The sequence below is a fragment of the Diceros bicornis genome, unplaced genomic scaffold, assembly GCF_020826845.1.
Source record: "Diceros bicornis minor isolate mBicDic1 unplaced genomic scaffold, mDicBic1.mat.cur scaffold_67_ctg1, whole genome shotgun sequence".
Classification (NCBI taxonomy): Eukaryota; Metazoa; Chordata; class Mammalia; order Perissodactyla; family Rhinocerotidae; genus Diceros; species Diceros bicornis.
In genome coordinates, this window is record NW_026691553.1 from 408,456 (window position 1) to 423,783 (window position 15,328).

General features: G+C 65.2%; 1 protein-coding gene across 1 annotated transcript; it reads left to right on the plus strand.

Moving 5' to 3' along the window:
* The first annotated feature begins 2,946 nt into the window (after window positions 1–2,946).
* Window positions 2,947–14,809, plus strand: PTBP1 (polypyrimidine tract binding protein 1). The gene is given in 15 exon segments (XM_058537760.1): window positions 2,947–3,745; window positions 5,550–5,580; window positions 8,823–8,898; window positions 9,077–9,249; window positions 9,325–9,471; window positions 9,564–9,734; window positions 9,811–9,921; window positions 9,996–10,170; window positions 11,094–11,203; window positions 11,205–11,243; window positions 12,308–12,341; window positions 12,725–12,817; window positions 12,909–13,125; window positions 13,409–13,486; window positions 13,569–14,809. Coding segments are annotated over 13 exon segments (1,506 nt in total). The 5' UTR covers window positions 2,947–3,745; window positions 5,550–5,580; window positions 8,823–8,873; the 3' UTR covers window positions 13,702–14,809.
* The last annotated feature ends 519 nt before the right edge of the window (window positions 14,810–15,328 follow it).

The window sequence follows — 15,328 nt, forward strand, 5'->3', positions numbered from 1 at the left end:
AGGCGGCTCGGCTGGCCCTGAATCATTGATGAGGAACAGCTGGCCGGCGGGGAGGGCGAGACGGGAAAGAGAGACAGAGAGGAGGCCGTCTGCTTGTCGGGAAGTCGGGGGCATCTATCTAATTCTCAATGCTGGCCCTAAGCCTGGGGGGCTCCCCAGACGCGGCCCGGCCGTCACCAGGGGCCGGCGGCAGCCTGTTGCCGGCGTCCCAGGTTCAGATGGTGTCGAGGCCTGGCTGGGGCCCCCAAAACAATACATCCACGTCCCCATCCCCGAACCTGTGAGCACGACCGTGTTTGAAAAAAGGGTCTTTGCAGGTGTGATTAGGGGTCTCGAGACGAGAGCATCCTGGAGTATCAGGTGGCCCCTAAACCCAGTGACAAGTGTCCCTTTTAGAGACATGCAGAGAAGGGACAGAGAGAGGAGATGGCCGTGTGATGACGGAGGCAGAGACTGGAGGGATGTGGCCACAAGCCAAGGATGCCTGGGGCCCCAGAAACTGGGAGAGGCGGGATGGACCCTCCCCTGGAGCCTCCGGAGGGAGCGCGGCTTTCTTGACACCTTGATCCCAGATGTCCGGCCTCCAGAACCCGGAGAGAGTAAATGTGTGTTGTTTTATGCCCCCCGGTCTGCGCACTTCTGATGGGCAGGAATCCGGGTGAATCTGGTCAGGGCAGGTGTGCCTGCGTCCAGCAAGACTCGGGGGCTGGCCCGAGACGGCAGAGGGACTTCCACCAGCTGAGGACACCGCCATCCGTGGCGACTCAGCTGCTTCGCGAGTTTCCTCCCGGACGCTGGCCTGACTTGAAATTTATAGCGAAGAGCTCTTGTGGAAAAGAAAGGCGCCTTCCTCAACCGTTTTAGAGGGAGACATGAGGATATTCTGATAAGGAGGCCTTTGTGCAAAGGCCCCAGGGCAGGGGCATGAAGGAGGGAGTTGTGTAGCTTCAGGGAAAAACCTTCCAGAAGGGAATGGATGTGCAGAGGAGACCTGTGTGAATGAGATCAGAAAGCACACAGGTGGCCGGACGGTGCAGACCCGCGCTCGGGTCCCAGTGGAGGCTCCATCAGTGTCAGCCTCTTGTCCCTCTGGGCTGTGAGACTCCGGTGTCTCCTCCCTCTGCCCGCTGTCGAGGGGGGGCTGTCCCTGGCACGGGCCACTGAGAAGGAAGAGAAGCAGCTGGCCGTGGTGGTACCCAGAGCAGAGTGGGATGGGAGGCCTGGAGAGAGCAAATCCACGGGAATGCCTGGGGGATTCCCCTAAATCCGCCGGGACATTCCTGATTAGTGATTCTGGGGCTCCCGACGGCCTTGGGCTCAAGAGACAGCCACGGACAGCAGGGCGGCAGGCCTCCGTGGAAATCGGCGGCTGCCCCCTAATCCGCCCGAGTGCTCTGGCACCGCGGCAGGCTCCAGGGCTCCCAGGCCGCGTCCAGGCTGGCGGCCCCGAAGCTGGCGCTGTTGCCAGCACCCGGCTTAGTCGCTGTGAAACGAAACCAACCAGTGGGGCAGGGCGCATTGGCCTCGTCTCGATTTAGGGAAATGACAAACGCCTCTTCCTCTCCCTCTGCAGGCTGGTGCCAATCACAAACCCGTTTTGCAGCACCGACGTACAGCACACGACCATCACAGGGATTTTCTCTACGTGTGGGACGTCCGCTCAGAGCCGGGAACCCCGCCAGGCCCGGGGTGCGCCGTGTCTCCCGGGGGCTTCCAAAAGCGCTGGGGAACCCACAGCCACGCGGCCTCCCGGCGCTGGCCTCCCTGACCTCGTGTGCCCCCTACCCCACACACACTCTCCAGCCCCGTTGGCCCTCGTTCCCTATCACCTCTCCAAGGGGCGCCCCTGTCACCCTCAACCCTATTCAACTCTTCTTGGAACCAGCGCTCTCTGGAATGTGTTAACGGTGTTCTGCTGGGATGGAGATGCGCCTGTCCCGAACGGCCATGACGGCGAGATTCCGCTTCGTGCGCCCGGGGTCTCAGTTTCCCCGCGCGCACGGTGGGCGAGTCCACCGTGCGCCCGGGACCTCGGTTTCCCTGCGTGCACGGGGAGCGGGTCCCCTGTGCGCCCCGGGCCTCGGTTTCCCCGCGTGCACGGCGGGCGGGTCCCCTGTGCGCCCCGGGCCTCGGTTTCCCCGCGTGCACGGCGGGCGGCTCTACTGCGCGCCCCGGGCCTCAGTTTCCCCCTCCCTGCAGCAGGGAAGCGGAGCGCGGTCGGGCTGGGCGGTCCTGGGGCGAACAAAGGGCGCTCCTTGGCCGCATTGCGCCCGCAGGCTCCCTGGCGGCCTCCACCTCCCCGCGCGCTAACCCAGGAGTCACGTCCCAGTTCGAATTCGACTTTTCGACCACGTGCCCACAAGCAAGATGGAGCCTCATAGGTTCCCTGCCCGACTCCAAGATGGGGACACGCTCCCCTCTGCCCTTACGCCGGAGGTGGACGGCCCCTGCCCGTTTGCAAGATGGCGGCAGCCTGGGGGGAAGCACGCTTCCTGCCGCCTGACTCGCCACGTACCCACTCTCAAGATGGCGTCTCCCGCAGAGCCCCACGCAGGAGAGCGGCTCGCTCACTGGCTCAGAAGCCCTCACGTGGCCCCAGCTTGTCTCCCCTCCCCCGACTCCAAGGGCCGTTTCCGCCTGGAGCCCTGACGGACGTCCGCCTCCTCCAATGGCCGTCTGCCATTCCCCTTGGCCCCACCCCCCCCGAGCGGCCTCCTAGCCAGTGGGAGGTGCCGGCAGGGGCCCGCGGCGCTCGCCCCGCCCCTCCCCGCGGCGGGAGCCAATGGGCAGAGCGCGCGGGGGACGTGTTCGGGCGTCTCCGCCATTTTGTGAGTCTATAACTCGGAGCCGTTGGGTCGGTTCCTGCTATTCCGGCGCCTCCACTCCGTCCCCCGCGGGTCTCCTCGGTGTGCAATGGACGGGTGAGTCGTGCCTGCCGCGCTCCTCGCCAAGCTCCTCGTGCGCCCGCGCTCCCCTCGCCGCCGCCCGGGCCCCTCGGGCTGCGGCCCGCGCGCCGCCCCGTCCCCGCCCCGGGCCCGCGGGCGCCTTGGGTCCTTCTCTCCACCGCCCTGGGCGGGTGCGGGGCGCGGGGCGCGGCGGCAGGGGCCGCGGGGGGACGGCGGGGCCCAGGCCGGCCCGTTTCCGGCCTCCGCGCGCCCCGTCCCGAACGCACGCGGCGGCCGCGCGCCCCTCCCCGCTTCCCGTCCGGTCTCCGCGCGCACGCGCGGCCCCTCGCGTGGCCCTTCCGGCGCCCCGTCCCCCCTTCGCGCCCCTCGTGGGGCCCTTCCCGCGCCCCGTACCCCCTCCGCGCGCCCCGTGTGGCCCTTCCCGCGCCCCGTCCGGCCCCCGCGCGCGCGTGCGCAGCTCCCCGCGCCTCCGTCGCCCTCCTGGTGCGCGTGCGCGGCCTTTCCCGCCGCGCGGACTCTGCCCCCGGCCCCCCCGTAGCCGCGGGCCCGGGCGCGGCCGGAGACGCCGCCTCCTCCCGGAAGGGCGCGGGCCCCGCTCGCCCCCGCCCGCGGCCCACAAAGCACGGCCGCGCGCCCCCTTTGTTCCCGCCGGGGGCGGGGGGCCTGCCGGCCGCTCGCGGAGCCCCCCGGGGCGCGGCGGCTACACTGTGTCTGCGCCGCGCTACAAAGTATCCGCGCAGCAGGCTTGCGGTTACGGCTGCTGCCGGGCCCCGGGGAAGGCGCTGGAGCCCCGGAGAGACGAAACCCGCTTTCAAGCGGTTTCTCGTCCTGCACGTTGTGTGGTTTTTTGTTTTTTTAATCCCCTTGTTTCTCTGTGGGGGAGGGGTGAGCGCTGACTCGAAGAAAGTTCGGAGACGTAGAGGCCGCTGCGGTTCTGTTTTGATCTGGAGCTCTGGGCGAGCCCGTCCTCCTCCCCGGGCCTGACCCTCGGGCTGGGGGGTGTGGTTCACATGCCCGGGGGGTCACGTGCCTTGGGTGCCTCGGGTTGGAAATGATAGGTTTTGGGCTGAATTAAATCCAGCCTTTTAGAAAAGTTGCTGCAGTAGGAGGAACACGATTCCTTCGTGGTCCGCTTTCCGTTTTGGTTTGGATGTCCTACCCACCTCGGAACCCCTCCCCGAGCTAGCGAGCGGGGGTGCAGGGAAGTGGGTCCTGACCCCCGTGGGGAGATTCCCATGGAAAGAGCCTCCTTGAGTGTCAGGTCAAGTTCTCGCGCTTCACCCCCTTTCTGAAGGACTGTTTGGAGGGAATGTTCTGTCCCCCAGATGTGGCTCTTGTAGGTGGTGTGGTTACCTAGGCAGCCAGGCCGGGCCTGCCTTCTGTGGAGGGCTTGGAGACCTTTTCCAGAAAGGCCATTTTATGTGAAACACTTCCCGTGTCTGCGGCCCCCCAGGGAGCAGGAAGCAGTGAGTCGCTCTGGCTTAGCAGTCGGGGAAACTGCGTGCTTTTCATTCTTTCAGTGTTTCTGGGAAGTTTTCTCTGGTTCAGTGAGGTCTTTTAAAGTCTGTTGAAGCTAGTCCATGAGGGTTTTTTTTTATAGTGGAGAGGTGAAGGCTCTGGCGGAGGTGGTAGCGAGAATGCATGCGAGCAGATGAGGGCAGCAGCTGGCAGGACTGGGGTGCAGGGCTTTGGGGGCCCCATGCCCGAGGGGGTCAGGGCCATTGAGTCGGCTCCCTAAGGGCAAGAGTGAGGGGAGGAGGAACTCTGAGAACTTTGGGGAAAGGCTGCAGGGGGGCGCCCCTGGGTCGTGTTCCCAGCGTGAGGCCAGCCATCCCTGGCTTGCTGGGTGAGGGGGACATGGTTGGTGACATCACGGAGGCTCTGGTCACGGGAGCGCTGGGCCTTGGTGGCCAGGTGACCTGGTGGGGGGCGTTGCTGACTCAGTTCCCTTGCTGGACGGACGCTCTGTGAGTCCTTCTGGCTCTCGCCAGTTTATATCTGCCACGTGGAGGCCGTTGGGGGGCTCCCGCTCGGTGCTGGGAGCTGGCCTGGTGTGGTCTGGGCTCTTGGGCGGCAGGCACCTCGGCGGCCATGCTGTCCTCCTACCTCCCTGCGCAGGGCCCGAGGCAGCCAGGGGAAAGTCCAGTCACGCGGGGCTGGGTTGATGAGTAACTCGTGCGGGTTTTATCTGACGGTTTCCAGTGTGCCACCTCTTCCTCCGTGGAGGCTTCTCTTCTCTGAACCTCGAGTCCCCTTCTCGTACCCCAGGGCCAGCCGTCTCACCGGCTTGCCTTCCTCTGAGCATTTCCAGTTTTTAGAAAGCGAACAACAGCACTCGAGCTTTCACAGCAAGCCTCAGGCGTCCCCCTGGGGCTTTTGGAGGGGGCGTCTTTGTCCTCGGCCGGTTCCGGGGGCGGGGCCTGGGGTCCTGCTGGGAGGGAGGGGAGCAGAGGACAATGATGGCTCCTTTTCAAGTTGAGCTGCAGCGACCGCTCACTTTTCTGCCCCAGACTTTCCAGTTAGGAGAGCCTGGGGGGGGAGCGTGTGCAGCCAGAGGAGCCGCGGCGGCGGCGGCGGGCTCTCCCCCTCCTGGGCCGGGGCGGCCGCACACCTGGCTAACTATTTCCTTTTCTCTCTCTGCAGCATTGTCCCAGACATAGCAGTTGGTACAAAGGTAGGCACCGCTGAGTTGGCTTTCTCTTTGCTTGCCCTGTCTCTGTGTCTGTTGCACAGCTTGGTGCGCTGGCCTGCAGCGGCTCCCGGGCTTCACAGTTTGCTTCGAGGCGGGGGGTTTGCGGGCCGGTCTCTCCTCAGACACGTTCCTTTGCCACATGAGCATCAAGTCCGTCTGGGCTGTGCGTTTCCAGCTGAGGGGTTTGGGTGGCCTGTCGCAGGAAAGGCACCTTTGGTCTCAGTTTGGGCCCCTCCTGGCCTTGAAACCCAGAGCCGGCCGGATCTCTGCGCGGACCAGCTCTTGGTTAAGTGGAACGTGTGATCGGGGCCTACCTGGAGGTCCGCCCAGCATGTTTTGAGGGCCGTGGTTTGGTATGGGACAAGTTGGAATCTGTTTGCCCCCCAAGGAGTTTGTGGGGTGGGTGGTGGGATTAGAGGGCACATGGAGGCTCTGGGACAGCTAGGGGCTGCTGTTGACGGGTTGTGGATAAGTTTTGCTCTGAAACATCCTGTAGGGTGTTTCAAGGTAAAGGGAGGTGAAGGCGCTCTCTTCTTTAGCTGCAGCTTCTCTTGCTGGTCCGACCCACCGTGGGGACGGTGACCAGGCTCCTGCTCCACAGGAGAGGGGCCGGCGGTCCTCCCCCAGGGGTGCCCCCAGGAGTGGGGTGTCCAGGAGCTGATGGCGGGCGCCGCTGATTGGTTGGTTGACAGCTCAGGACAGGGTTTTGGCCATGGCTGGGTGGTGCCCCTCCTCGGGCTGTGTCCTGAGCCCTCTGCAGGCGGCTCAGTGTCCGAGCTGGCGGCCGCTGGTCTCTGCAGTCGGCCATGGTGCCTGGGCTGAGTTTCGGTTTCCCTCAGTGGGTTCTTGTCCTCAGATGCTGTGTGTCAGGTCGTCCTTCGGATAAAACCCGTTGTTCTCGGGCAGGTGGAGGGAGATGGTCTCTGGGCTGAGGCGTTGGTAACCGTTACGCAGAACGTAACCTCTTCCCACCTTCTGTGGGGTCTGCTAGGTTTCAAGCTGGAGCAGCTCTCACCTGTCCCGTCCCGTCCTGTCCCCAAGGGACTTTTGCTTCCAGAAGCTGGCTGCACGGGACAGAAACCCGGTGGGGGAGGCTCCCTCTGCCGTCCTCCGCCCCGGGGTTAGGACGAGCTGTGTTGTAGCGACAGGCGTCAAGGGCCGTGATGACGCACAGCCGTGGATGAAGAAGAGACAGTTGTCCCGCTGTGTGGAGCAGGATATGCCCTGTCCCCAGCAGCAGGGATACCCGAGCCAGCCTGGCTGGTGTCCCCTCAAGGTTTTGCCCCATGGAGTGTTGCCTGAGTGGGCCATCCCCTCGTGAGCCGCTGTCACCGCCTGCGCAGGGGGTGCTGCGTGCAGACTGGGCCTGTGTCCTGGGGGGGGGGGGCGGACGAGCAGTCTGCCCCAGGGGTGTGGGAGTGCCAGGCCACCTGCCATGGGAACACAATCAGGGCCAAGAATGCCACGGCTCAGAGGAAGCGGGCCCCGCCCGTCTGTCAGGAGCCCAGAGGCGCGAAGGTGGTGGCGGCCCCAGGAGCCTGGGGTGCCGGCCTGTCCTGCTCTGGCTCTGGCGGGAGGGGCATGTGAGCCTGAGGAAGGGGAGCTTGGGGGCGGGGTGGGAGGGGCTTTCCTGTGGCCTAGACAGCTGGGGTGCTTGGGGTGGGGAGGGGCACAGGACGGCTGCTCCGTGTGCTGGGGGTCTGCTTTCCTTCTGGCTCTTGCTCAGGGAAGGTCCCTGGTTGGTCTGCCTCCTCCGCTCCTGAGCTTCTAGTGTCCCTGTGTCCTCCGGGAGGGAGCCCAGTGGTGGCGTGGGGGTTGGTTCTGAGAGTGCCCTTGTTGGCATCAGACTCCAACCCCCGGGCAGACAGGTTCTGTGTTCGTCTCCCCCTGGGGGCTTTGGGTCCCCACCCCCGATTCTCAGCCTTTGCTTCTGTGGTAGAGGGCAGCGTGGCCTCGGGCCTGCAGCCTACAGCAGAGCAGAATTGGGGGCCCCGGGGGGGGGCTGCAGACACTCCCCCAGCTGGGGGTCTGGTTCGGGGACCTGGCTACAGCAGTGGGCCCGGCAGTGTCCACGTCATTGTGGCTCCGTGTCCCGAAGGGCAGTTTGTCCACCTTCTCGGCTTTCTTCGGCCGCTCTCGCCGCTGTCTGGGGTGGGCAGGGAGAGCGGCCGTCCGTGGTGGGCAGGGCTGGGCGGGGGTCCGGGGCACCTCAGCACCTGGGAAGAGGGGCGGCCTTGCGGCCCTGGGTGGAGCGGGGTGGGGTGTCCTCTGTAAGAGGCCGCTGGGCTGGTAGTTTGGGGGAAGGGCGGAGATAAGGCGTCCTTGAGACCAGGGGTGGGGGAAAGTTCTGCCCCAGAGCTGCCTGTTCCTGCTGCGGGAGCGGAGGGCTCGCTGGGGGCCGGGGACCCTTCCCTGCCCGCCGGGCACACGTCCAGAGGTGGTTTGAGGAGTCACTGGGGTGGCTCTGTCCTGGCCGCCCCTGGGCCTGGGCTGCAGCCGTAGAAGCGGGCGGCGGGGCCCAGACCTGGGCGCTCCATCCACGGGCTGGCTGCAGTCTCGCCCGCTTCTGCTCCCGAGTCGTGTGGCTGTGTCCTGGGGCCTGTACTCCAGGGCCTGTCTGATGTGGTTCTGGGGAGTTGATTTGGTTAGGTTGGGACTAATGAGTAAATGAGTTGTTTCTGGAAAGAAGTTGGTCTGTCAGAAGTTGCAGAGAGCCCACTCGTCACCCCGCCCCGCTCACTGCAGGGCCGCCTGCTGCCCGGGGGCGTCTCTGGTCCCCGGAAGTGACAGGTGACGAGGCCGAGGCTCAGGTTCCTCAAGCTGGAAAATAGGACGGCTCCGGCAGTGGGGCAGGCGGCTGTGGCTGACAAGGGGGCTTTGTTTCTGGTGGAGCGAGGGGGCGCGGTGCTCATAGCTTGCGGGGCTGTCAGGGGCAGCTGCCCTGAGGGCCTTGTCTGCGGCCCCAGGCGGGGTCATGCAGGACCTGGAGATGGGAGTGGCACGCAGAGCCCGCTGCAGGCGACAGGTCCCCCTGCCCCCACCTTGGAGAAGCCCCAGGGAGCTGGCAGGCTGGACAGAGCAGTGTCCTGGGATTCAGGGCCCGGGGCCTGGGCAGGGAGGACTGGGTGCTTCTCTGGGGGTCTGCAGAGCTGCGGGCGGGGGCCTGGGAGGAGGGCCGGGCTGCGGGCGAGGCCGCCGTGCTCCACTCGCCCCCTCTCTTCCAGCGGGGATCTGACGAGCTCTTCTCTGCCTGTGTCACCAACGGACCCTTTATCATGAGCAGTGGCTCAGCCTCCGCAGGTAAGGCCCATGGCCCCGTGGGGGACACGCTCGCCCGCGGTGGGGGGGATGAGCTGGGAGCCGCAGTCCACATGGGGGCAGGGGCCCCCGGGCGGGGTGGAGCTGGTCTGGGAAGGGGGTCTTTGGCCTTGAGGGAGCCTGGGAGGTACTTGTGCCACTCAAAACGCCCTCTTCTCAGCCAACGGAAATGATAGCAAGAAGTTCAAAGGTGACAACAGGAGCTCGGGCGTGCCCTCGAGGGTGATCCACATCCGGAAGCTCCCCAGCGACGTCACTGAGGGCGAGGTCATTTCTCTGGGGCTTCCTTTCGGGAAGGTCACCAATCTCCTGATGCTGAAAGGGAAGAACCAGGTACCTGCCCGCCCGCACTGGGGGCCTGTGGGGGGCTTCCCCGGTCCTCCCGGCTCACAGCCCTGCCCCCCCCAGGCCTTCATCGAGATGAACACGGAGGAGGCGGCGAACACCATGGTGAACTACTACACGTCTGTGACGCCCGTGCTGCGCGGCCAGCCCATCTACATCCAGTTCTCCAACCACAAGGAGCTCAAGACTGACAGCTCGCCCAACCAGGCGGTGCGCCCGCGGGGCTGGGGCGGGCGGGTGGGCGGGAATGCGGGAAACGAGCCTGTGGGGTGGGCCTCACGCTCACGGCCCTGCACCCACAGCGGGCCCAGGCAGCCCTGCAAGCCGTGAACTCCGTGCAGTCGGGCAATCTGGCCCTGGCCGCCTCAGCCGCCGCAGTGGACGCCGGGATGGCGATGGCCGGCCAGAGCCCGGTGCTCCGGATCATCGTGGAGAACCTCTTCTACCCGGTGACCCTGGACGTGCTCCACCAGGTGAGCGGCCCCCGCCTGGGCCGGGGTCGGGGCTGGCGGCTGTGGCGGGGCACGGCGTGACTCTTCTCTCTTCCAGATCTTCTCCAAGTTCGGCACCGTGCTGAAGATCATCACGTTCACCAAGAACAACCAGTTCCAGGCACTGCTGCAGTACGCCGAGCCTGTGAGCGCCCAGCACGCCAAGCTGGTGAGTGCCCCCCGCTCTCGATGCCCGGCCGCCGCCCACGGCCCACATAGCCCGCTCACTGCCTCTGCCCACAGTCGCTGGATGGCCAGAACATCTACAACGCCTGCTGCACGCTGCGCATCGACTTCTCCAAGCTCACCAGTCTCAATGTCAAGTACAACAACGATAAGAGCCGTGACTACACGCGCCCCGACCTGCCCTCCGGCGACAGCCAGCCGTCGCTCGACCAGACCATGGCCGCCGCCTTCGGTGAGGCGCCGGGGCGCCCAAGCGCCATGCGCGGGGGGCGAGGACCTAGCTCAGTCAGTGCCCGGCCTAGGGGCCCCGCGCGGCCAGTGCCCACACGGCGGAGGAGCGGCCCTGCCCGCAGCGGCTCCGGGCAGCCCGCGCGGGGCGGTGGGAGCGATGATTAGTGTCTCGTTTGTTTCCAGGTGCGCCCGGCATAATGTCAGCCTCTCCGTATGCAGGAGCTGGTTTCCCTCCCACCTTTGCCATCCCTCAAGCCGCAGGTACTCGCACACTCGCTCTCGTCCCCACAGCCGACCTGCATGCCCACACACCTTTCCAGTAGCTCTGCTTCACGGGCGGCCGGCGTGGGCGCCGCCCCGGGAGCCCCTTCCTGGGCGAGGCCCGGGGTCCCCGAGGAGCCTGGACAGGGCAGGTGTAGGCCAGGCCCGCGCAGAGCCGGCTAACCCCGCAGTCTCTGGTCTGTTCCCTTCAAGCGCCCGCAGGGCCAGGACGAGTGCGAACGGTGGTTGGAGGGATGTGTCCCTAGTAGAGGCAGTTGAGTGGCCGGGTAAGCGGAGCGCATGAGCCAGCGGGCACGCCTGCGCGTCCCTCCCGGGCCTGGGTGCCCACCCACGTGACGGTCACGAGCCTGCTGTGGCGTGCCGGCCTGTCGTCTGCATGGTGACGGGTACCTGCATGCACGCGGCCGAGGCCCGCGGGCCGGATCCTGCCTCCGTGGAGCCGGAGCTTCTGTGCTGTTTGGCGCATGTAGACGGGTCCGAGCCGGCTGACCTGTGCCTCGAGGAGAGGACGGAGCGCCATAGGCCTGGCAGGGCCGAGAGCGACCAGGCACCTGCGCGGCTCCTTTGCATGAGGAGGGGCAGGGCCCACGCGCCCTCTCGGGTCGTGGTGCTGCTGCTCACCGGCCACCTCTTTCTCCGCAGGTCTCTCCGTCCCCAACGTGCATGGGGCCCTGGCCCCTCTGGCCATCCCGTCAGCGGCGGCGGCCGCGGCGGCAGCGGGCCGGATCGCCATCCCAGGCCTGGCAGGGGCGGGGAAACTCTGTCCTGCTGGTCAGCAACCTCAATCCCGAGGTAGGTGGCCCCTCCCAGGGCGTCCCCCCGGGCCCTAGTGCAGGTGGCAGACGGGTTGGGCCCTGTCACCCCAGCCCCGCCGGAGTCGCGCTGTCCCCTGCAGCCCCTCTGCGCTGACGTGGCTCCCGCGTCGATCTTTCCTCAGCGCGGAGCTCTCCTGTTTCTTGAGCATCTTGAGTTACGTTTCCAGTTCCGTAGCGCTCTGAGTCGCATGTTTTCTGGTTCACGAAAGCGGGGCTAACAGTTAGAGCTCGGCTGGCCGAAGTCGGCAGGGGCCGGCCCACAGGCGCTTCTGCTCTGGGGGGGCACGGTCCCCCGGTCCCCGGGCCGGCGACCCCACGTGGCTCCACGGCCCAGTTAGGCCTAGAGAGCCGGAGGAAGCGTAAAGGCTCCCGGTACTTACCTCGGAAGAGGGGGTTCGCCTGTTGTCAGCCTCTCAGACTGTCCTCTGTCTGTCTGACCGCTCCTGTGACTTCTCGGCCTGAGGGCTGGCACCCCGGAGCCCTGTGCGGCCTGAGTCGGGCTCCGGCAGAGCCTCCACTAACAGAGCAGCCAGCTTGTGTGAGCGAGGCCGCCGCAGCGGAGGAGGCACCGGCGAGCGGCCTGGGCACAGGAGGCCGTGCCGGGCGCCGGTGCCTCCTGCTCGCGGGCAGGCGGGCCCACCTGGCAGCCCCGGGCCCGTGTGCGTGTGGAGCTTGACTGTGGAACACTATGGATTCTTATGTATTTACTGACCTGTGTTTTTTGCTACTTTTTTCTTTTCTCCCCTTCCCCTCTCCCAATTTTTTTTCTTGCCCTGATCCGGAATTTCTTTGCCAACTGACTGCACGGTTCTTCTGCTTCCGTTGTTGCTTGAAACAAAACAAAACCATAAATAAATAAAAACAAAATTCCCCCTCAAACCCTGCTCTCCGGAAACCAACCTGCCCTTGAATATTAACATCCTGACAACTTCATCATCCATCAACTGCACGCCTGCCTCCTCGTGGTGGACGATGGCTCCTCGCTCCCTGACCTCTCCCTTTCCCTGTCCCTCCGCTGCCTTGCTCTGCTGTCCTCTAAAGAGAGTCACACCCCAAAGCCTCTTTATTCTCTTCGGTATGTTATCATTCACACTTTTATTACTTTGTTTTCGTTTAATGGAGTTCCCTTTGGCGGCCTCGGCCCGCACGCGCGTGGCTTGCCTGCGGTTTGCGTACGTGCCCGCCGCCGCAGACCGCGTGGTGGTCCCCGCATGCCCGCAGAGTTAAGCGTGTGGCAGCATGCTGGTGGTGGCTCTGGCAGGTGGCCTGTCCTGGACTTGATGACTTGTTGCTGAAGGTCGTCCTCCTGGTGACGCCCCTGTGACTAGACGCAGGTCCCCAGAGGCAGACTAAGCAAGCCTGCGGGAAGAGCCAGCCCCGTGAGGGGGAGCGGGCGCGGGGGCTGGCGGGGAGGCGGCGGCGGGGCCCGCAGCTCAGCCTGTCCCTGCGCTTTTGAAGGCGTGTACGGCGACGTGCAGCGGGTGAAGATCCTGTTCAACAAGAAGGAGAACGCGCTGGTGCAGATGGCCGATGGCAGCCAGGCCCAGCTGGGTGAGGGCCCGGGCCCCTGGCGGGCGCGGGCGGGCGGGCGGGCAGGTGGCAGGCCTCGGGCCTCACGCGTCCACGCGGGTCTGCCCCGCAGCCATGAGCCACCTCAACGGGCACAAGCTGCACGGGAAGCCGGTGCGCATCACGCTGTCGAAGCACCAGAACGTGCAGCTGCCCCGGGAGGGCCAGGAGGACCAGGGCCTCACCAAGGACTACGGCAGCTCGCCGCTGCACCGCTTCAAGAAGCCCGGCTCCAAGAACTTCCAGAACATCTTCCCGCCCTCGGCCACTCTGCACCTCTCCAACATCCCGTACGTGGGCTGGCGGGTCCTGTCCGGAGTGGAGCCCCCAGCACGGTGGGGCGGGGCCAGGGGCCGAGGGTCTCCACAGCCGGCTGGCTTCTGAGCCCGGTGGGGTGTTTCTCTGCTTCTAGTGGACGGTTCACATGGCCAGGTCCTAAGGTGTCCTGGTTCTGGGCCTCTGAAGGCTCTCAGAGTCCCCGGGCTGCCTCGGCCATCTGAGCACTGCTGTCCTGAGGGGATGGCCTCGACCTCCCGGGGCCTGGACGCAGCTCAGGGTCCCCTCTCCCCCCAGGCCCTCCATATCTGAGGACGACCTCAAGATCCTCTTCTCCAGCAACGGCGGGATCGTCAAGGGATTCAAGTTCTTCCAGTGAGTATGAGGCCCCCCTGCTGGCCGGCCTGCCCGCCCCTCCCCGCCCCTCCCCTCACGCCCGGCCCGTCTTCCCCCACAGGAAGGACCGGAAGATGGCGCTGATCCAGATGGGCTCCGTGGAGGAGGCCATCCAGGCGCTCATCGACCTGCACAACCACGACCTGGGCGAGAACCACCACCTGCGAGTGTCCTTCTCCAAGTCCACCATCTAGGCCCGCCACCGAGGACCAGCCGCCGCGCCCGGCCACCACTTCCATCATTCCAGAAAAAAGCCACTTTAAAAAGCAGCTGAAGTGACCTTAAGACCAGAGATTTTATTTTTTTAAAGAGAAATCAGTTGACCTGTTTTTAAAAAAATCAAAATCTAATTCACCTTGGGGAGACGGGGTGCCGGCCTCAGGCTCCTGGCGACGCTGGGCAGGGCGCCTGCCCCCGCCCTGTGCCTTCCGCTGCCCGCGGGGCGGGCGCCCCAACCTCCACGGCTCCCCTGTGCCTTAAACCTGCCGCTCCCCCCAGCGGGCCTCGCGGTAGAGGCGCGTGGGCTTGGGGCCGTGGCCTGGCGGCTGAGGCCGACCCCCATGTAATCAAGTGTGCGACCCCCAGGCCGCCCCCTTCAGCTTCGTGATCTCGTGCTTCGATGCGCTGCACGCCCGTGCCTAGCAATATCTCAGTTGACCAAATATGCTAATCTTTTTCATTTATATGCAAAAGACATAGTTTTAAGTACCTTTTTATAGCGAGATGATAAGAATGGGTGTGAGTGTAACCTGTCTCCTCCTCGCGCTGTGACCTGTATACTGTACTTATTTGTATTCCTGTAATGAAGTCGCAGGGCAGGGTCCAGTCTCCAGGGCGGCCCCCGATGCCTTACACCCGCCCGTCCTCTGCCTCGAGGACCGGCGCTCCTCAACTTTCAGGGCTACTTTTTCCTGCAAATTTTGGACCAAAGTTTTCTGTTGCGTCTGCCCCTGACGCTGGGACCCCGGATGGGACCAAGGCCCTGGAGTCTTCACTGTCTCCTTTGGCCTCGTCCTGCCCTCGCGGGTCCAGGGGGCTCCCTGTGCAGACCCCGAGCTGGCCGGCTCTCCCTGGGGCCTGGACCCCACGTTTCCAGATGGGGTGAACAAGGGTGTAGATATTTATAATTTTTTATACCTGTTGTAAGATGTGAGGGGCAGCAAACGCGGTTTTTTATGGGGACACACAGATGTATATTTTGATAACAGCGACTACAGGCTCAGTATTGTAACGGAGCCCGGCGTCCACTGCCCGCCGGCTTGTAATGCGGAGAGAAGCGAATTAAAGCAATTTTATAACAACCCCGGCTCGTCGTGGGCTCGTTCTTGTGTCCCTAACCCTAACCCGCTGTGGGAGGCCGCGGCCCGGCTGTACAGAGTGAATAAACCTGATGCTGCACTGGCTGCTTGGTCCCGGGCTGTCTTCACTGCTGTTCCCGTCTCCCTGCTTCCAAGGGATGGGGGGCTGTGGGTCCGGGGGGCGGGGGCCCTGTCTCTGCCGGTGTCTGCCCACCCCTCGGGGCTGGCACGGCCCTGGGGCTCCTGTGGGTCCATTCGCCGCCCCTCACTTCCTGGGGGGCTCTCCTGGATCACACACTGCAGTGTGAACCTCGCTGCAGGACGCTCGTTCCCAGTGTAGACAGGCTTCTAGCGCCCTATCACGGTGGCGCAGCCACAGACAAACGCGGGCCCCGAGAGCCCAGAGCACGCCATGCCGACGCAGGTGGGGCTGGGGACCCCGGCCCTGGGGCGCGGCCGCGGCCCCTCAGACCAAGACGACTCGGGAGCCGAGACCCCAGTATGGACCTTTATTGTGTGACCG